Here is a 23,584-nt window from a genome sequence, read left to right as displayed (position 1 = left end):
TTGCAACGTGCTCTTCAGAAGAGATCTCCACACCCTCGTACTCTTACGGATTTATGAACAGTCCTGCAGGATTCATGGTGTCAGTTCCCTCCAGTACTGATTCAGACATTAATAGAGTCCATGCCACGTCGTGTTGCGGCACTTCTACGTGCTTGCAGCTGCCCTACGTGGTATTAGGCAGGCGCACAAGTTTCTTTGGCTCTTCAGTGTATATTCGTAACTATAAAATTCGCCAACTTTTCCTCATTTTAATCCTTTAGTTATCCCTATCCCCTGAACAAATTAGAGGATATACTAAAATGGCTGATTGATATTAAAGGGAAAATATGATACTAATTACACTTCATTTGTACTTTAAGAACCTACGCCTGACGGAAAGAAAGCGTGTGATTGCTATTTTTGTAGCGTATGTGTGTGACCCCGTTGTAGAAATTGACTCAAGACTAAACAACACTCAACATTTTTTGTGCATTAAATATTGAAAAATGTATTGTGGTACTGAAGCCTCTCTCGCAAAAGTAATAACAAGACCATACCACACGTTACTGGCATATTGTGGATTACTTTAATTACATTTAAACAGTTATCTTAAATACAATTATTACTCTATACCCATGTTGTTCAATTGTTTACTTAACACCAAGTAAACAACTTTCAAATTTCACAAACACTTCTCTGTTAGTGCTTGGTGTATGACATCAAGCTCTCATATTTCTCTAAGCATCTGTATCACTGGTAAAGGTAGTTCGTTGACATCTTAGTTACAACTATTAAGTTTTCTTCAGCATAAAAGCGAAATCTACATTACTATCATACATAGGGTCACGTCTGTGTAAGTTACTTGTTTGTGATAATGACTCACTCAACTTTTGTTTGCTTTTGGAATAATATATTTTCTTAGTGTACAATGCGAATACTACTAACGTTATAAAAGAATGAGAGGGGTGGCATAAATAGTCATTTGAGAGTTCTGGTTTGTTTTCTTTTGCCATAGGAATACTGCACTATTGATGTAAAGTATAGTATTCACAAAGAGTAACACAAAGAAGAAAATTTTAACAGAGGAAAGTGTAGCATGCAAACAACTGTTTTTTTCTCTTTACCATGGTCCCTTTTTGTAAGGATGAAACCACTTTTTATATAACTGCTTGGTACATACCTTCTGAGCGTGTGCCTATTAGTACCATGTCAGTTTTAGATCTAGATGTATGACTAGATGTCTAACAATACTTATTAACTCCGTCACTGAATTTGTGGTGAAAAATATAAATTTCAGTGTTATTTAAAATGTGGATGTCATGTGAAAACACAATTGACAATGCCTATTATGCCTGGTTTCTTTCCCACCTTAAAGATGGGGTCATATGCTTGGATAATTTTTCGACAGCTAAGCGAGTTTTGAGAATACAAAAAGGCCATTAGAATCATCAAGGATGCAAACCTCGAAACTCCTTTAAGCCACTATTTCAGAGTTTAAGTATTCTATCTTTACCGTGTATTTACATCATGAAGACTCCCATTACTTTTTTAATTAAGTTAATGGGCAAAGCGTAACAGACTACTTAAACAGTAACAGTCATCATCATAACAATGTTGTTGTTATTGTTGTTGTTGTTGCAACCTTCTCGGAAAATTGCTTTGATGCAGCTCTCCACACTACCGTACTCCGTGCAAGCATCTTAATACGCAAATAACTACTGCATCCTACATCATTTTTAACCCGATTGCTGTATTCATCACTTTATTAGAGTAAACTACATCAAAAATAAATAAATTCCAGCAGCAAACATAAAATAACAAACAAAAAATGACAGAGAAAGCAAACAAAATGAGAACAAGCAAGCGATATGGGAGTAGGCGACATAGCACACGTCTTAGCAGCTACATTCAGAATGGTAGAATACTCCGAGCCAAGTGTTCTCTGAAGCCGAGTGGGGGTGGTCACGTGATGTCAATTTCCGATCTGAAATGTCAGCGCAGCCAGTCGTTTACATTCGCATTTTTACACGATCGACATTCCTGTCTCAATTGACTACTCGAGATAAGTGAGTCTACTGCAGCGCCTCTCGTGTTTTATTTCTGTACTGAGTCTCGTCTGTTTCGAGAGGCTATTTTCGTTTACATCTCAGCGCCAAGCGGTCTGATGTGTATACTGGCATCTGAACGGTGAAAGTAAGCCTATGAGGGACTACCTTTTTACGAAAAAATCGGAATATAGTAACAAAATGTAAGAACAAACAATGATAATAGAGTTTATTAATGACCAAATGCCGGCCAGAGTGGCCGTGCGGTTCTAGGCACTACAGTCTGGAACCGAGCGACCGCTACGGTCGCAGGTTCGAATCCTGCCTCGGGCATAGATGTGTGTGATGTCCTTAGGTTAGTTAGGTTTAATTAGTTCTAACTTCTAGGCGACTGATGACCTTAGAAGTTAAGACGCATAGTGCTCAGAGCCAATCACCAAATCAGAATTCTTGTCAAGTGCCACATGGTAAATTCTTTACACTCCTGAGAACTGAAAGTACATGGAAAGTGTCATTCAAACATTTCAGAACACTATATTTATTTGCTTGAGAAAATATATACTTGCAAGCACATCAGACAATATCTCGAATGCAGTTATTGCTCCTTGTTGCGCTATCTTTTGTTCCATGGTCATTTGGAAAGTAAAGACCGTTTTGTTTTGACAACTGATTGCGTAACCTCACCACTACCGCCGACCGAACACTGACATTGGTGCAAATCAACATCTGTTTGGCGGCAGCTACGATCCAGTGTGGTTCCTTACTGCTCAGCTGTGTGACTTCAAAATGTGTGACAAAACTGACAGTCCCATCAAATGTGAGGCGCGCAGTGTTATCCGCTTTTTGAACGCGGAGAGAGTCCGACCCATCGAGGTCTATAGACCGGTAACTGAGGTTTGTGGTAGTGTGATGAACGAAGCATCACTTTTGGAAATGGTGTATCATGTTTAATGGTAGAATGTTCACAACGAAGACCGCTCTGGCCAGCCTTCAGCGGTGACTGGCAGACTCAAATCAAGGCTTGAAACAAAAGTCCAAGAAAACAGGCGTTTCACAATTAGTGGATTGCACTCATTCTTTCTGTCGTAGCGGCCCCTTTTCAGTTAGAGGGCCCACACAACAGACAAGCAAGGTGGGCTGCCGACCTCCCTTCAAAATGGTTCAAATGGCTCTGAACACTAGGGACTTACACCTAACTAACCTAAGGACATCACACACATCCATGTCCGAGGCAAGATTCGAACCTGCGACCGTAGTGGTCGCGCTGTTCCAGACTGTAGCGCCTAGAATCGCTCGGCCACTCCGGCCGGCGACCTCCCTTCAAGAGCTTATACCAAAACACCTCCAGTGAATGTAAATATCAGCAGACTTTCTACATGAACACGGCACTACTTCGTGAAAAGCAATGTGACAGAGACCCACCAATTGAAACTAATGTGACTAAGTGTAGCACTCCACAGAACCGGTGTTATAAGCACTCCAGCAGAGTCAGACCGGCAGTGTGTACCTAGAGTTGTTGGTTGGTTGGTTGTTTTTGGGGAAGGAGACCAGACAGCGAGGTCATCGGTCTCATCGGATTAGGGAAGGAGGGGGAAGGAAGCCGGCCGTGTCCTTTGAAAGGAACCATCCCGGCATTTGCCTGGAGCGGTTTAGGGAAATCACGGAAAACCTAAATCAGGATGGCCAGACGCGGGATTGAACCGTCGTCCTCCCGAATGCGAGTCCAGTGTCTAACCACTGCGCCACCTCGCTCGGTGTGTACCTAGAGCTAGGACGGCTAACCCAGTAGACACTCGCCATAGCCTTCTGTATAAATTTGTATCTTGTTCGGCGTAACGCCAGTTTGGAATTGTGTAGCGTAGTATTTTTGTTGTTATTACTCCTTTTCATTGTCTTGTAACTCTTATCGGGCTTTTGCTACCACAACAATTATTTTGTTTCTTGTTGTTCTTGAGTTTGGAAATTAGTGCACGCGAAGAAGGCGTTTTAGTTAAATAAAGTGTGTTCGAACTTGACCGTTAGTTTTTTCCTGCTGACCGCAAGACACTACACTTTCCAGACATTTCGGGACTGCTAGTGCACATCTGAGTTATAAAAAAGTGTGTGCCATGTGGATTACTCGAATTTTGTCAGACAAACACAAAGCCAAACGAATGGCAGCTGCAGTGACTTTTCTGAGTTACAGTGGAAAGGCTGGTGAACTTTTTAATCACACTCTTCCTAGTGATGAGACTTCAATATCACATTTCACACCAGGAACTTAGTACCAATTAATGGAACGGCGTCATTCACAATCCCCAGCGCAATCGAAGAAAGCAAAACAAATTTCGAGCACCTGAAAGATTGTGGCTACGGTGTTTTGAGATCGCAAGGGTGTCGACTACAAGTGTGGAGGTGAGGCCATAAATTGCCTGCTGCTGGAGTTAACACAGGACTTGCTTCAGCGGTTTCAATGGGAAATGTTTCAACATCTGCCATAATGTCTATATTTAAGCTCAAGTGATTATAACTTATTCCGCAAACTGAAAGATTTTCTTGAGTGGACAACGCTACGGAAGTGATGGCGAACTTAAGAAGCCGTTAATTATTGGTTGAACAACTTGGTGGCAACTGAGTATGCAGAAGTCACAGAAGAGCTGGTAAAACGGCTCGAGAAGTGCCTAAATTTGAACGGTGACTAGGTAGAAAAGTAACTTGGGTACTGAATTGTATGTAAAATACAGTTTCGTTCAATTAAATCAAACAACAATTTCTATAGAAAAATGGTTCTTTAATTTCTGAATGAGCCACGTATTTTTTCTGACTAAGTTGCAAACAAAATCGAAAATAATTTTTCTCGGCAAATACTTCTGACGTGTACACTGTTGAAATAATTTTCTTTAAAACACGTTTATCTACCCACGTTCCTAGTTACGCAGGGTGTAGGCTTTTTCTCTGTGAAACGTAAATGCCTTATTGGTTTCAAATATTTCGTATCCCTTGCAGGAGAAGACTAACAGGAAAATACCAGGACCTCGCATAGTTTTTCAGTGTCTCACGAAAACAAAGCAAACCACACAATAAAGATTAAGAAGATATGAAAGCACAAAATCAATTTCTATAACAGGAATGAGCTCAGCCACAATAGGTTGACGTCAGATGCCAGCAGCTCTCACCATACTCCCTTGTTTCGCAGCACACTCGGAAATTTAGAACGCCGCACTTGGCACAAAGCTTAGGTGACTGACGTCGTAGGCACGCCCGCATCATGACTGATTCCTGATTTTCACGTCGGCACGAAAGGCGCACGCACTTTAAGTAACCGATTTTGACCAGAAAGTCTCTCTCGTAAGACGGGCCTTAGATGTCCGTGGGGGGGACGCAGCGATGTGGGGTAACTTCGAATCTGTGGTGCACACTTTACGTTCACATCGGAATTTTGACATATTTAGAGAAATGATTGTCTTTCAACAAAACCTTGATGTTGTGTGGCTAGTTCCACAAACATTTTCCCCCTTCTCTATTCCATTCATAAAAGGCTGCCGACAAACTTCTCTACTAGCTATAATTTCCCTGTTTTTGTCGTAGTGGTCATTTTGCGAGACATATGTGAGAAAGTAACATCTTGCAAAACTTTTCTTCGAACGTCCGCTCTTGTAATTTCAACAGTAGCCTTCTCCGTGATACACAGAATCTCCATGATTCTCTCACGCTTAGTAAACGATACAGTGACGAAATGCACTGCCCTTCGTTGGATTTTCTCTTCCTCTTCTGTTAATCCTATTTGATGAGGCGAAAAAGCGTCGAACCATTTCGACTGGTCTCTTTTCATTCATTTTGGTGTGCAGATTCGATTTAACATATTTAAATTTATGCAGATCCTGCAGTCACGTTCTTGGTTTTGGATAAAACTATAGCTGTGAATGTAATGGGCGACTTCATTTCCTTCTCTTGACTGCACTACAAGTAACATAGTAGAGCCTCCTATGATTATTTCTTTGACTGAACTTCTATGCTGTGTCATGATGCGGTTCAAGCGGTAGGACAGTCAGAGCGAAACGCGAATAAATCAGAACCCCCACAGATGAGGGAAGAGGTGTTTTGAGAACTGGCAGCGGGCAAAGACAGGGAGAAGCGGCTGGCGTCATACTCCTTCTACAGCCTGTAGCCACTCCTCAATCTTCCACCACAGTCGCAAATAAAAAGGTCGCAGTCCACCTGTGGTCAGCCTGACAGTGCGGCCACACGCCTGCGCTGCAGACTTTACCTTTTACCTTCACGACACACTTATTTACCTTCAGTGTCAACTGCCAGTCCCTACACCCTCGCAAGTCCTGCATTTCACTCTTCTGGCGTCCCAGTCTTCCTGCGGATAAAAGCGTTCTTATTCATCACATGATTAACATAAATTGCAAACAGCAGTAGCCATATAACACTCCCTTGGTGTAACCTCGAAACTACCTTTACATCTTTCGATTTATTTCCATTCGGAATGACGTGTGTTGCTCTGTCTGTAAGGAAGTCCTGAACCGTATTAATGGGACAATCGACTGCTTTTAACCACCAATTGGCCAGGCGATTGTTTTTTCGTTCAGTCAGTTTCTTCAGTCGAATGAAACAACCGAAGGAAATTAGTCTCTACAGCCACGTTAGGTACATAAATACTCTTACTCACTCTCCGGGTTTGAGTCATTTTGTTTACATACCTTCCAGCCTTTGCGGTTATACATGAACCTTGACTAGGGTTACCAACATTCTTTAGAAGATAATACCGTATTTTACTTCAAGGAGAGGTGAATAAAAAAATGTATTTTTGAAAATGAAGTATTTTCCATATATAGTATTTATTTACTTAAAAACGAATTTTTCGTACTTTTGGCGTTAAATATGTATGATCAGTTGTTTTTAAAAAGTTAATAACCGGTGCTACATTATAAATTTATATTTAGAAACACTAACAAAAACTTCTTTGTTTAAATTTGTTAAGGCTCTGTCTCCTGCTTCCCGCTGATTTGCATCCATCACCGATAATTGTATTCTGGTAAACACTGAGGTGAAGTGAACAGAAAGCCTATAAGATAACATTTTAAAAAAATTGTTTGGTGGCACACTTGCTTTTTAAACATATATTATCACCTGTCAGAAGCTTTTTTGTTAATTTTCTTTGAATTTCTTTAATTAAGGGGCGTTGGAGCGCCCTATCCCGTCAATGTTAAACTCAGTAACTTGGCTTCCCTGTATTTCAGAAGCCACTGTAGCCATTGATATGAAACTTCTACAGGACATTAAACTGTATGTTCCGAGTCTACTGAACTACATTAATTGAATTTCAGCGACTACATTAGAAAAGACAATTTTTTAATTATATAGTTAAAATTTTGTGTACTTTTTTGTACATTATCTTGAATAATTTTAATTGTACATAACATTAAGTTCTTATTTTAGTTCAGTAGACTCTGGATATGTATGTTATTACTCCCTAAAAACTGGAAAACTTTACTCGAAGTGGGTTCTGAGATTTAGGGAAAAATGCAACAGAAAATGTAAATTTTCAATGCGAACCTTGTCCATCATTTCAAGTTCTCTGATGCAGTTAGCTCCGGGACTAATTCTCATATGCTGTAGCACTTTCACCCTACAAATGTGTCTTCATTCCAACAAAAACATTTTTTGGCAAGCGAGTCCATATAAGATTATTGAACGACTCATTGGGATTTTGAGTCAGTCTGACCATGCGCGCACTGCAGTACTTCAGGATTTGCGAGGTCTCTCTAAATAGATTTTATGATGTCCATGACTGCTGCTGGGATGGAATGTTCATGGCTGTCTGAACTGTTTGAGTACTGTACTGGGCACTGCGGTAATTGCACCATGAATCAGGCCCAGGAGGGCAAAGGTGGCGTACTGCTTTTTCATCAGTTGACAGTCTGTGGAAGAAGGTAGCCCATACTGCCTGCTTCTTTTTCAACAAATCCTTAGTATTATTTGTATTGGCCATCCATAATACTGCTGTAGTTCATCAATCGTTATGTCTGTGAGCCTGTCTCTTACAGTTTTACCACCAGAAAGTTTCTTGTCTCTCAAACTTTGTTTCAGCTTCCTCAACGTGATGCCCATCCTCTTCTGGACTTGACCAACACTGTTAACCTTTATAACACGGCAACCCACAGCCTTCTATATAGAAAATTACCTATTTTATTAGATCTTGAAGTAACGCACGTAAAAATTTTGACATTTTCAACCAGTGTAGATTATATTTAAAAAACTAAAATACTTCCCATGTGAGTTTATAAGTGATATATATATATATATATATATATATATATATATATATATATATATAGTGGAGTTAGAACGGAAGAATTTTTTTTCACATTTTCGGATTTTTATCTCCTTATAAAATTTGCAATATTTCGAATAAAATGATATATATATATATTCTTCCGTTCTAACTCCACTTAATACAGTTTCCAATATGAATCATCTTTGCAGATATTGTACATCGGATTCAATTTATCTTGATCAGTTTTTATCCAGTTATATCATTTCTTTCGTTCCCGCACAGCCGAGTGCTACGGTATTGAAATTTAGACACAAAGTTCACAATTAAGAAAACGTCCATTCATATACAAGGACGAACTGAAGTAATAGCTGCTTATTGGCATTCAATAAAAATCGAAAAATCGATAACGTAGTGCAGTCAACAATAATGTTTTAACAATGGAAAAACTATCGAATGTTTCAGGTTACAACTCTATGCGCCGGATTGCGCCGACTGTTTTGATTCGGTTGCTTCCACAGACTGGTTTCACTCAAAAGAATGACTGAATAATTCAACCGATATGGAAAATTACAGCCAAACGAGTTCCATCAAACGACTGAATCGACATTTTGCATTCTTTCGTTCCCATCACTACTGAACCGAATCACAAATCTCGGTGAACTCGTATTTTGCTCACTAAACGACGGTGTGGAACTGCAGTGAATACTTTCCAGAAGTCGAGGAACACGCAGTCTCTCTCTCTCCGGCGCTCCTGATCTCTTGTACGAAAATATCGAGTTGAATTTCGCAAGATCTTTGTCTGCAGAATTCGTGTCGATTGTAATAGAGGCGATTTTTCTTCTACAAAAACGTCGTAACGGCTATGTGGCCCTATTGACAAACGAGCTTGTATTCTGTTTGTCGACCGACCGAGATCTACATCTACATCTACATGACTACTCTGCAATTCCCATTTAAGTGCTTGGCAGAGGGTTCATCGAACCACAATCATACCATCTCTCTACCATTCCACTCCCGAACAGCGCGCGGGAGAAACGAACACCTAAACCTTTCTGTTCGAGCTCTGATTTCCCTTATTTTATTTTGATGATCATTCCGACCTATGTAGGTTGGGCTCAACAAAATATTTTCGCATTCGGAAGAGAAAGTTGGTGACTGAAATTTCGTAAATAGATCTCGCCGCAGATCATGACGCACTAATTAGCACACTGGACTGGGGAGGACGACGGTTCAAACTTGTTTCCGGCCATCCTGATTTAGGTTTTCCGTGATTTCCCCAAATCGCTTCAGTCAAATGCTGGGATGGTTCCTTTGAAAGGGCAGGCCGATTTCTTCCCCATCCTTCCCCAATCCGCTCTTTGCTCCCCTCTCCCAAATGAACCAACCAACCAATGACAAAAGACCTTCTCAGCTTGTCCAGACCCATTTGACTGTCTACAACTGTAATTGCTAAGTATCATCTACTTTGGGACTGAGCGAGATGGCGCAGAGGTTAGCTTACTGGACTTGCATTCGGGAGGACGACGGTTCAAACTCGCGTCCAGCCATCCTAATTTAACTTTTCCATTATTTCCTTAAATCGCTTCAGGCATTTGCCGGGGTGGTTCCTTTGAAAGGACACGGCCGATATCCTTCCCAGTCCTTCTGTAATAGACTGGGACCAATGACTAGCTGTTTGGGCCCCTCCCCCAAAGCAACCAACTGATGGGACCGATGATCTCACTCTTTGCTCCCTTCTCCCAAATGAACCTACCAGCCAATGACAAAAGACCTTCTCACCTTGTCCAGACCCATTTGACTGTCTACAACTGTAATTGCTAAGTATCATCTACTTTGGGACTGAGCGAGATGGCACAGAGGTTAGCTTACTGGACTTGCATTTGGGAGGACGACGGTTCAAAGTCGCGACCAGCCATCCTAATTTAACTTTTCCATTATTTCCTTAAATCGCTTCAGGCATGTGCCGGGGTGGTTCCTTTGAAAGGACACGGCCGATATCCTTCCCGATCCTTCCGTAATCAAATGGGACTCACTTTTTGCCCCCCCCCCCCAGACCAACCAACCAACTGGCCAACCGTCTGTTTGTCGGTGGGCAGGTGAAGCCGCTGAAGGACGAGCAGCTGGTGCTGGTGACGACGGTGGAGGGCGCGCTGCCCGAGGACGCAGATGCCGTCGTGGAGGACCTGTGCGGCACCACGGGGTTGAACGTGCGCCTGCTGAGGGCTTACGCCACGGCGGCAGAGGAGGGCAGGGCGCTGGCTGGCGGCAGGGCGGCCAGGGCGGGCTCCGAGAGCGCGCTCACCATGCTGCTGTACGCCCTCGACGACCAGGAGGCGCTCGTCACTGTGCAGCAGTTCCAGACGTAAGTGCACGCGCTGCCCGAGCTATCTGAAACACTTGTTCGTGAAGAGACACACCTAGATACAGGCCGAAGCATTAAAGAGAGGCCACCCAAAATACATCCAGAGCCAATAAATACACTGACTGATAAAAACACTGAAGCCCCATAAGACATTATCGGATTTTAGCGTAACTTCGTACATGTACATACCTCTGACGCATGTGAACGAAGGGCGTTCAACAAGTAGGGCAACACAATTTCTTTTTTTTTTTTCTGAAAGCAGGTTGGCTTTATAACGAGTGTAATACACCACATCCTTCCCCACTCTTTTAGCTACAAAACCTTATTTTTCAACATAATCTCTCTTCAGTGCAACGGCCTTATGCCACCTTGCTGCCTCAATAACCTCCCCACCATCCACGTACTGCTTCTGGTGGAGTACATCATTAATTGGGTCAAATAGACGGAAGTCAGAAGGTGCGAGATCCGGGCTGTAGGTTGGACGAGGAAGAACATTCCAGTGAAGTTCTGTGAGCTCCTCTCGGGTGAGTAGCCTTGCGTGAAGTCTTGTCACTGAGAAGGAGAAGTTCGCGTTTGATTGTGATCCATCGATCGTCTCAAATGAGAGTGTCCGCACGTTCCTACTGTGCTGGAGCCACAGCTGAGTGCGGCCGGCTGGCACACAGGACAGGTCTGTACGACCTCGTTCCTACGATGACACACGCCTCGCCCAACGACCCACCGTGCTTTTGTTCCCTGGCAGGTCTCCGTAGACCTCCTGCAAACGCCTGCGAATACCTGCGATGTTCTGGTTTTTCACCAAAATAAACTGAATGACAATTGTTTGCTTTAAACAAAATTCCATTTCAGACGTCATTTTGAAGGCTATGTATAGCACCGCCCATATATCGGAGCTGCATCGGAGGTGGGGTGACATACCGTTCTGTTGTCAGAATTGCCTCAATCACTACCACTCTCGATGGTTGCCCACATTATAATGCCAGGAATGACGCTGCTGAGCCTCTCCAAAGCCTTGGAAGGATAGGAACTTTTCCTAGGTCGCCGCCAGATTCGCCAACGGTGATCACACGGATCAGTGCAAAACAGTGCTTCATCACTGAAGCGAGAATGTTCCACGATGTCCCACAGCAAATGCTGCATTCTTTCAATTGAAATTGGCGGAGAAGAAAAATGTGTTGCTTTGCTCATTGACCGCACACCATAAATTATTGGAGTTGCAATTCTCTGTACAAGGTGTAACGGCCATAAGAATGCAGTAATGTTGCTTATCTTCAGTGTCGTTACCTGGCCTGGTAGGGTACATAAGGAGCGTGGTGACCATCACTGTGAAAGACATGGAGATGCTGCGTGCTTGTCTGAGACAGTTTTGTCAGCACCTGATAGAATTTCAAAAGAGCTTCACTATTGGTCTCCATCTGGCCAGCTGGTTGAATCATACAACATCCACAATTGTGACAGCAGCCTGAAGTTGGACTGCATGGGAACACGAGTGCAGATATACTCTCCGTCAAGGTTCCAGTGGACTGCATCGTACCACCTGAAGGGAGGACTGCCATATTGTACACTAAGCACTCTGTTGCTCCTTCACATATCCACCTGTTCGTTCAACATATTGTCATTTCAGAACACACTTTGGATACTAGGGAATTACCGTCCCATCAATAGGTTGCCGTCAACACCACAACACAAACGGCTGCATTTGGTGTGATTCTGTGATGGGAAGCAAGGACTTCTGAAGAATGGCGTTGCATTGTGTTCAGTGACGAGGGACAGTTTTGCAGTGCTTCGGGTAACCATCGTCGGCGAATACGGCAGCGACCCGAGGACAGTTTCCATTCTTCCAAGTTTTTGGAGAGGCATAGCACTTTCATTACTAGCATTATGGTGTAGGGATGCATCAGGTATGACTGCAGCTGGTAGTGGTTGAGGCGATTCTGACAACAGAACGATATGTCACCGACTCACTGTCTCCCCATGTGTTGCCTCTTACGCAGCAGCATCGTGATGGCCGTTCTCAACAGGACTACGCTCATCCACAGATCACACCTGCCTCTATGAACTACCTGTGTGCTTCAGTTTTTTGTCAGGCAGTGTACATGGACTTATAGGAGATATTGTGTCGAACTGGTTAAATGTTTCATGAATTTATTACCTCATCAGATTTATATATACTCAAACTTTCGACAACTTCCTCTGTTGTCGTCATCGTGAGTCACCTGCAGGCCTTGTGGTACTTTATTTACTTGCCCGAATTATATTGTTGAGACGTTTCAAAGTCACAGATTTTCCAGGTCTGTTGAAAAAATTCCGGAACACTCGTAATTTCACGCCAATGGTGTGTCGGAACGAAATGTGGTTGGCATCCCTGCACACGCCTATATTTAAAGCGTAACTGCTGGAAGTTTCATTCATCCATGCCTGTTAGTTATTTGTTCAGCATTGAGTAGAACGCTGTGTCGCACAGTTTGCGAATTTCGGAATGGCAGAGTCGGGGAGCAGCAAGGCGTCTGCATTAAATTTTGCGTGAAATTCGAGAAAACCTTTACAGAGACACACCAAATGATGCAGGAAGCCTATGGTGACGAGTGCTTAAACCGTACTCTGTGTCAAGAATGGTTAACACGATTTAAAAACGGCCAGACGAAAGTTATAGATGACCATCGTTCAGGACGCCCTTCGACGTCTACCGACGATGTTCATGTCAGGAACGTCAACGACATCGTGCGTGCCAGTCGAAGACTGAGTGTCCGAGAGATTGCAGGAGAATGGAACATTTCAGTTGGATCATGTCATTAAATCCTCACACAGTACTTTGGAATGCACCGAGTTGCTGCCAAGTTCGTCCCACGGCACACGGGTCGAGATCAGAACGACCTTCGTCTCACAATCTGTGGACAGCTTTTGGATCGCGCAAATGAGAACGAGATGTTCCTTAAGAGAATCTTAAGGAACACCTAGAGTGCCAGATAACACAGACTGCACGGCGCTTACGTCCTCTCCGTGTAGAGGTCGCTGCCGTCGTGTTGTCGTCCTGGAGAGGGGTCGGTCAGCGTGCGACTGGCTGGCGTCTCCTTCACAGCCCTCTCTGCTCTCTCGTTCCCGACTGGCGTTCCGCGCTCCGCCGCAACACTATCCTCACCCGTGGATCCTGCCTCCTCTGCAGAAAGCGCACGATTTGTCATTACTCGCCCACTTGGCTGTGAGTGGCGTGTCAGTTGTAGATCTAGGCGTCCTGCGAGGGTGGACAGGGACCAGGCAGGGGTCAGGGTGTTTTAGCAGTCCCCCTAACCAACAAGTGTAGGGCAGTAGGACTCCATTCGCCTGTTTTGGGAAAACCTGGATTGTCTGGTGTCAGGAGGACGCAAACGCAAAAGCGTAGGGGTCTATTAATCGTCAGTAGTTCAGATATGATGGCGACTGCAGCCATGAAATCTGGAGACGCCTGTTGCTCGGTAGACAGTCGATGTCAAACCTTGACAAGGTTATAAGGTCCAGAGATATAACACTAGCAACAAAGATCCGTATTGTGAGGGCTATGGTCTTTCCAGTTGTGATGTATGGATGTGAGACCTGGACCATTAGAAACGCTGAACGGCGAAGAATTAACTCCTTCGAATTGTGGTGTTGGAGGAAACTTCTTAGAGTTCCATGGACTGCAAAGAGAACCAACAGATCAATATTGGAGCAAATAAAACCAAATTTCTCCGTGGAAGGTCTAATGTTAAAACAAAAGCTGACCCACTTTGGACACACAATGCGAAGACATGCCTCGCTGGAAAAAAACATTAATGCTGGGGAAAAAACATTAATGCTGGGGAAGATTGAAGGAACTAGAAGAGGAGGACGTCAGAGGATGAGATGGATCGATGGCATCACAGAAGCAATGTGTTCCAACCTGGAAGGTCTACGGGAGAAAGTGCAAGACAGGAGAAAGTGGCGTGATTTGGTTCATGGGGTCACGAAGAGTCGGAACTGACTAAACGAATAGAGAGAGAGAGAGTTCAGATATATGTCGAATTATGGTAGTCCTTAGGGAAATGGCCTGGAGGCCTCATTCAGCATGTTGAAGAGGCTATTCGGGCAGCCATTGAGGGAACAGGGTGCAACCAACTGCATATTATGGCACATGTTGGAACAAACGATGCCTGTCATCTGGGCTGTGAGGTCATTCTTTGACCACTCCAGTGACTGGCAGAGAAGTTTGAGAAGACCAGCCTTGCATGTGGAGTTTCAGTGAGCCTCACAATCTGCAGTATTGGCCCCAGGCCTGATCGTGCCCTTTGATTCTATGTCGAGTGGAGGGATCGAACCAGAGACTCTGATAGTTCTGTGATAAGCTAGGCTGCAATTTCCTGGATTTTCGCCACAGGGTTGAAAACTGTAGGGTCCCCCTAAATGGGTCAGGTGTGCACTACACAACAGAAGCGACTACTCGAATAGCTGATTGTGTGTGGTGTGCACACAAGGATTTTTTAGATTAGGCGACTATCCATCCAGTTCAGATAACGATAGCTGTAAGAAACCCAGAAGTATCAGTGTAAGATCGAAAGAAATGCCTCCCACAGGTGAGAGTATTAAAATCCTAATGGTAAACTGCCGAAGTACTCGCAACAAAGTGCCAGAGTTTGAAGCGCTCATGGAAATCAGTGAAGTTCACGTAATTCTAGGTGCAGAAAGCTGGTTGAAACCTGAAATTGATGGCAGTGAGATTTTTCGGGAAAATTAAAGTCTATAATCGAAAACATAGGCGAATGGGAAATGGAGATGGTTATTTGTTACAGAAGGCAAGAAACTCAAATCCATCAAGGCAGACATTGAAGCTGCATGTGAGATTGTTTGGGCAAGACACAGTATCAAATGATAATTGGGTCTTTCTATCGCCCATCAGCTTCATCTCCTGATGTAACCGAAAATTTTAGAGAAAACCTCAGTTCACTTGTATGTAAGTTCCTCAATCATACTGTAATCATCAGCAGAGACTTTAATCATCCAACAATTAATTGGAAAAATTACAGTTTTCTTAGTGATGGATATGATAAGACATCCTGTGAAACTTTACTAAATGCTTTCTCTGAAAACTGCCTAAGGCAGATAGTTAGGAACCCCATTCGTGATAGAAATATGCTGGATGTAATGGCAACAAATTGACCTGAGATCTCTGTGGGTGGCCACGTCAAAACTGGTGTCAGTGACTATGATGCAGTTTGGCAACAATGATTACTAAAGTGCAAAGGACAACTAAAACAAGCAGATAGATATATATGTTCAGTAAACTAGATAAAGAATCGATAGTGTCATATCTCAATGAAGAACTTGAAACTTTCAGTGTGGGGCAGGGGCATGCAGAGGAACTCTGGCTCAAGTTTAAAAGAACAGTTGACCTTGCACTGGATAGATATGTACCCAGTAGAACAGTTCATAATGGGAGGGAACCTCTGTTGTAAACAGTCTTTGCAAAGAAACTTCTAAGTAAACAGAGATTACAGCATAATAGGTGTGAAACAAAGCGTAGGGCTATAGATAAACAGATGCTGAATGAAATGCATTTGGCTGTCAAGAGAGCAATGTATGATGCCTTCGATGACTTCCGTCACAGAAATGGTTAAGTGATCTTTCACAGAAGCAGAAGAAATTCTGGTCATATGTAAAGGCTGTTAGTAGCACCAACGTTAGTGTCCAGTCCCTAGTGAATGAAATAGGAAGTGAAATTGACGGTAGAAAAGCAAAAACTGAAATGCTTAATTCCATTTTCAAATGTTCCATTACAAAGGAACCCCCAGGAGAATTGTCTCAATATAAACTCTATCCTGAGCAAGCCTCTTCATCTTTGTATAACTATTACAACTGGCATCCATTTGCACCTGCTTACTGTATTCATGCCATGGTCTCCTCCTACAATTTTTACTTCCCACATTTCCCTCCATTACCAAACTGAAGTATCCTTTATGCCACAAAGTTACAATATTTTAAACAGCGATGTTCTGTTCATAAGACTTTTACACTACATAGCTGAACAATTTTAATTGATTTTCTATTTGACAGTTACTGATCACATTATCTTCCATTTCAGTGTTCATGTAATGACAAGGAACAAGGAATCATATTAACTATTTTGGCACATTCATATCTATTAATTACTATGAGAGCTAAGAAGTTGCCCTCATGAGTCGGTACTCTAACTGCTCGAAGTAATCTTCAGAAAAATGTTGAGAATAATCTCTCTTGGATCTAAGTTTCTGACACATTTTAATTGCATGACTCTCCAGCAGTACAGATGACAATTTGAAATCATCCCCTATGATCAGGGAATTGACCCGCAATGCACTCTAAGTTAGTAAATTGTTACTATCCCCACTGCTAGCCCTTATTATGAACTGACTGTCCATCTGGATACTGAGGAATTTTTTATGTTGGATTGCATTAACAATCAGAACATTAATGAAACCCCTCACAAAAAATTCCTAGTCACTAGATGGATGATCAATTGAGACAGAATGAGGAAATTGATCAGCTGCTCAAGAAACTTAGCTCAGCATTCTTTTCACTGAGAATCATTTCTCACTTTGTTGACAGAGAAATAATGCTATTGTCATATTTTGCATATTTCCATTCTATGACCTCCTAAGGTAAATTCTTCCGTGGAAATGCTGCAAGTGTTAAAAATGTTTTTGAACTTCAAAACTGAGCAGTGAGATTAGTATATGGGGTTACTAAAAGAAGTAGGGATCTGTTCAGATCTCTCCAGGTATTTACATTTACATGTCAATACATATACTCCACGATGATATCTGTAGTCAACAACAGGGAATACTTCTAGACAAATTGTGACATTCACAATCACGACACAAAAGAGATGAGACAACTTCACCAAAGATCTGCAATTCCCATGAAAGTATGCAAAGAAGGAAGTGCACAAACCAGAAGTAAAAGTATACAATAAGCTTCCCATCAACATAAAAAAGGAAATGAAACTGCAGAAGTGCTCGTATTCAAAAGGAAACTAAAAACATTCTTCATTATAGCAAACTTTTAATAAAATGAGTGAATTCTTTAGTTTAAGAATAGGGGAAATGACTTAAGGAAAAAATTACACTCTTAAAATAAAAATGTAGTACTTTTATATAGCTTATGAAGATTAAAATGTAAATCTACTTATTTACTTATGTCACAAAGGTAAAATGTGTAATTTTACTTATTCACCATTTTTAAGTCTTCACATAATCTTACCCCAGTTCTTGTGTAACAAATGAACATGTAATACTGTATTCTTTGACTTAACTTTTCCTTGTACCCTTAGTACACCCAAAAAACATTTAATTAGCAGAATTAAATAAAAAATCAAATTGAACTGGAAATCTGAGCTAAGTAACCTGACCACTGCTTATAACAGTTTACCTGGCTAACTCATCTTTTTGCACTCAGGCTACTTTCGTCTTCGGAGATCAAAGTGGAAAACCTGCCACCAGAGGCAGAGAACCAGGAGCCCACTGATGTGACTGGCTATATGGCGGCCATCATTACTTTGGCTGTCCTCATCGCAGTGGCTCTAGGTGGTGCTGTGGCAGGCTACTACTTCTACTTCAGGTGAGAGACAATGCAAGCTTATCATTTTCTGTGGTAGAGGTCATGTACAGGATTGTACAAGGAAACTGAAAAGCTTTTACTGGGGTAAAATACATGAATAATAGAAACAGCAAAAACTAGCTCAGCCTGTTGTGTCGAAGCCAATCAAATGCCTGCAGATAGCAGAAAAAGAGATGGAGTGAGAGCCAACTGGCTATTGAGTGTACTGGTGTTCAGTGATGGTAGACCATACTGCCTCTCTCATTTTTACCACATGTAAAATTGAGTGAAAGCCTGATGTGATGTAGCAACAGAAAGTCATGATTTTCGTCAGACATTCCATAAGTTATCCAGTGAGTGCAGTGGTGACTGCTGCATTATAGGTTTATGAGTAGTGATATGCTTCAGGATATCAATCCAGATGCTCTCAAAGCCACTCCTGAATTATGGCTCTGGAGGGGATTCTACTGCTGAACACTTGGAGCACAGCTCTTCACTCATTTAATCATTTGTTCATTCAAACATTGTGTTCTTTCATGTTGTCATGAAAGAGATGTTTCAGGAATACAGAATTAGTCATACATCAGTTAGTAGAAGCTCCCACTGCAGAAAGCTTCTATGAAGTATACCAACAACCAAAGATTAATAGTGATACAACATTCACATAAAACTACTTCTAGATTATTTTATTTATCAGATGTTTCTCTACTTGAAGTTCTCAGGAGCACTTGCTCTGCAATTTAATTTGTGAAGTGTGTGGAATGAGTTAGCTAAAAATCCACCCACTACAAAAAAGATGCATTTTAAAGTGGAGTGTTATGTGCTCATTTCATAGCAGGATCCAATATTAGTCTAGTGTGATACGTCATGTAATGATATACATTAACAAGGAAAGCAAAGTGTAAAGAAAAAGTAGTGCCCCAGTAATGATTGGGTAGTGCATACAGTAATTGAAACAGCAGGCTGTTCTACAAAAATTTACTGAAAATTAAACTGCACTGGTATGTATCAGTACTGTGTCAAAAATGCAGACTCTCATTCAATCTCTAAAACAGTCAATAACAACAGACATCAACATATTAGTTAACATTATTTATCATGTCTTTCTTGTTCAACTTGAGCTTTCCTCTTCTTATGTGTCAGCCCATGCTGTGTTCACTGTCTGTCATTATCATACAACAGTATAACGAGTGGAGTTCTGCTCTCTCAAAACGTTTTGTTTTTCCTGTTAGTATATATTATTTAGCCAAATGTAGCTCTATACTAATTAGAGACAGCTCTATGAATATGCACTTAAAGTCACCCTTTATAAATTTTATCCTTACAAAGACACAAGCTGACATTTTCCGTGAAACTGAGTGCTGCATGAAACATGTGATGAATATTATTTGCTTCAACTAACTCCATTTACACAATGCAAAAACTTAACATCTGCCAAAGCACCCACAGAAATACATGTGTTGACTGCTAGGACAAACATTCTGGATTATCATAATATGTAAAATACAAAAGTGATCTGAATGCCAAAGGCTGTGTGGTGGTAAGAATTCAAACAAATTATTTTTTTATAAAAACTGTATCATATTTTTTTTTATAAAAACTGTATCATGAATGGTAGACAGTTTGGGTTCCAGAAAGAAAAATCTACAGTGTCAGCTGCATTTGAACATATTAATATAATCTCTGCAGGCCTAGATCAAGGCGAAATCCCGGTTGGTGTTTTTGTGACTTATCTAAAGCTTTTGATCTTGTCAATCACCACATATTAATAATGAAGCTACACCACTATGGAATTAGAGGAACTGCTCTTGATAGCATGAAGTCATTTCTGCAGAACAGAAAACAAGCAGTAGAAGTGTCACACAATCAAGGGAAACAGCTATCAAAACTACAAGATATACAACATGGGGTGACACAGGGCAGTATTCTAGGACCCCTCCTATTCCTTATATACGTAAATGATTTACATTGTAACATAGACAGTGAATTGATACTCTTCGCAGACGACACAACAAGCATAACTGTGCGACTGAGCTTACAGGAAGCCATTAGTAAAAGTAATCAAACAGTTGAAATAATCACCCACTGGCTTGAAGTGAATATGTTAATTCTCAATTATGAGAAAACTAATGCAATCCTATCTCGGAACAACAAAAGAAAAACAAGTGAACTGACAAATTTGGAAGAGGTAGATGCAAGAGTAGTTGAAAGTGCTAAATTTTTAGGCATCACCGTGGACAGTTGTTTTGGATGGAAATATCATATTTCCAATATAAGCAATAAACTTAGCAGAGCCATTTTTGCTCTGAGATAAATTAAACCACTAATAACTGAAGATGATGTGCGCATGTTCTATTTTTCGTACTTCAATTTTATAATGAGCTATGGTATAGAAACCTCGAGCCACTCGACTGAGGCAATTAAAATATTCAAATTACAAAACAGAGCAATTAGAATAATAGGAAACAAAAGAACAAGAGATAGTTGCAAGCCTATTTTCAAAAAATATAAGATTTTAACCTTCTACAGCTTGTACATACATAAAATTCTTCTCCATGCTTAGGATCATAAAGATAAATTCAACAAAAATGAAGATGTACACCACCACCACACTAGAAATACCAAGAAATTAAGAATTCTGCAGCATAACACAACTCAATATGAGAGAAGCAGTGGTTAGATGGCAGTAAAGGTGTACAACTCTTTACCACCACACATCACTAATGACAAATCGAAGGATAAGTTCAAACAGTTAATCAAACAACTGCTATTAGAAACCCCTTTATATTCAATCAGATAATTTCTTTCAAACGAAAATAACTGAAGCAAATAGGCATAGTACACTAAAAAAATGTACACAGGTATAGAGCAAAAGAAAAAGTAAAATGCATTAACTTCTTAACAGCATTGTTTTATCTAAATATTTTGTTTTCTACAGTATTATTGCTGTTAAATTTCTTTATAAATGTAAACAAAATGGGATCTAGAACATGTATGTGCTATATGACTGTATTATACCATATATATAAAATGATGGACCCATAGTATAGAATTATTGCAATTAAATGTCCTATAATTTAGGTGCATAGATTATGCATGTCTCATAAAATCCGTTCAGTGTACAGTATCTAAAATTTTGTAACTATGATGTTAATTTCCGGAAATTTTGTGGCTAAAATTTATTAGTTATCTTAGCAAAACTTTAGTTAGAATTAGTAAAAGTAATGTATTTTATTGGAAAACTGACAAATCAGATACAGGGTGTTTCAAAACTGACCGGTATATTTGAAACGGCAATAAAAACTAAACGAGCAGCGATAGAAATACACCGTTTGTTGCAATATGCTTGGGACAACAGTACATTTTCAGGCGGACAAACTTTCGAAATTACAGTAGTTACAATTTTCAACAACAGATGGCGCTGCAAGTGATGTGAAAGATACAGAAGACAACGCAGTCTGTGGGTGTACCATTCTGTATGCCGTCTTTCTGCTGTAAGCGTGTGCTGTTCACAACGTGCAAGTGTGCTGTAGACAACATGGTTTATTCCTTAGAACAGAGGATTTTTCTGGTGTTGGAATTCCACCGCCTAGAACACAGTGTTGTTGCTACAAGACGAAGTTTTCAACAGAGGTTTAATGTAACCAAAGGACCGAAAAGCGATACAATAAAGGATCTGTTTGAAAAATTTCAACGGACTGGGAACGTGACGGATGAACGTGCTGGAAAGGTAGGGCGACCGCGTACGGCAACCACAGAGGGCAACGCGCAGCTAGTGCAGCAGGTGATCAAACAGCTGCCTCGGGTTTCCGTTCGCCGTGTTGCAGCTGCGGTCCAAATGATGCCAACGTCCACGTATCGTCTCATGCGCCAGAGTTTACACCTCTATCCATACAAAATTCAAACGCGGCAACCCCTCAGCGCCGCTACCATTGCAGCACAAGAGACATTCGCTAACGATATAGTGCACAGGATAGATGACGGCGATATGCATGTGGGCAGTATTTGGTTGACTGACGAAGCTTATTTTTACCTGGACGGCTTCGTCAATAAACAGAACTGGCACATATGGGGAACCGAAAAGCCCCATGTTGCAGTCCCATCGTCCCTGCATCCTCAAAAAGTACTGGTCTGGGCCGCCATTTCTTCCAAAGGAATCATTGGCCCATTTTTCAGATCCGAAACGATTACTGCATCACGCTATCTGGACATTCTTCGTGAATTTGTGGCGGTACAAACTGCCTTAGACAACACTGCGAACACCTCGTGGTTTATGCAAGATGGTGCCCGGCCACATCGCACGGCCGACGTCTTTAATTTCCTGAATGAATAATTCGATGATCGTGTGATTGCTTTGGGCTATCCGAAACATACAGGAGGCGGCGTGGATTGGCCTCCCTATTCGCCAGACATGAACCCCTGTGACTTCTTTCTGTGGGGACACTTGAAAGACCAGGTGTACCGCCAGAGTCCAGAAACAATTGAACAGCTGAAGCAGTACATCTCATCTGCATGTGAAGCCATTCCGCCAGACACGTTGTCAAAGGTTTCAGGTAATTTCATTCAGAGACTACGCCATATTATTGCTACGCATGGTGGATATGTGGAAAATATCGTACTATAGAGTTTCCCAGACCACAGCGCCATCTGTTGTTAAAAATTGTAACTACTGTAATTTCTAAAGTTTGTCTGCCTGAAAATGTACTGATGTCCCAAGCATATTGCAACAAACGGTGTATTTCTATCGCTGCTCGTTTAGTTTTTATTGCCATTTCAAATATACTGGTCATTTTTGAAACACCCTGTATTTACTGGTACTTACTCCATAGATGTACATCATAAGCTGCCAAACAAATAAATAAATAAATTTATTCTTTTGGTAACTACTGTGAATGATGGACATATTCATGTACAGCAGCTAGATCAAATAGATATTTCATTATTTTTCAAAGACAAAAACGTTATGTACATGTTGAGTTGCCCAATGTTACTTAAATCCAATCTCTAAATATGTTGTTAGGCCTGAATTTGTAACAGCATTTTAAGTGCCTAACACAAATTTCTGTTTTCTTTGACTCGTTCGAGGGTAGGCCTACTACAAAAGACAAGCACAAAAATTCTGCTGATCTTGTGTGATGTACAGTGATGTCTCCAGAATAAACTGCTTCTCCCACTGAAAGAGGTGACTGCCAGTATAGTTTTTCTTGTAATAAAAGACTCCTGGTTCGTTTTTGTAATCTGCAGCCATGAATCTAGCTAGTAACAACCTTTGAGGAGTCTATTTTTTTTTGTTCTGTAGTGATGAAGCAACCATTAATACACAGAACAATAACATACTATTCCATTGAAATACCACAATAGGAGGACAAGGCA

General features: G+C 41.3%; 1 protein-coding gene across 1 annotated transcript in view; it reads left to right on the top strand.

The window, feature by feature from the left end:
• Nucleotides 1–23,584, top strand: part of LOC124711480 — a 120,901-nt gene that overhangs the window by 84,927 nt on the left and 12,390 nt on the right. Inside the window, exons 8-9 of the mRNA XM_047241588.1 lie at nucleotides 10,383–10,648; nucleotides 18,071–18,232. Coding sequence (XP_047097544.1) covers nucleotides 10,383–10,648; nucleotides 18,071–18,232 — 428 coding nt within the window. The remainder of the gene's footprint in view (nucleotides 1–10,382; nucleotides 10,649–18,070; nucleotides 18,233–23,584) is intronic.

The sequence above is a fragment of the Schistocerca piceifrons genome, chromosome 8 (assembly GCF_021461385.2).
Source record: "Schistocerca piceifrons isolate TAMUIC-IGC-003096 chromosome 8, iqSchPice1.1, whole genome shotgun sequence".
NCBI classification, from domain to species: domain Eukaryota; kingdom Metazoa; phylum Arthropoda; class Insecta; order Orthoptera; family Acrididae; genus Schistocerca; species Schistocerca piceifrons.
This window is presented reverse-complemented; position numbering and strand designations above follow the sequence as displayed.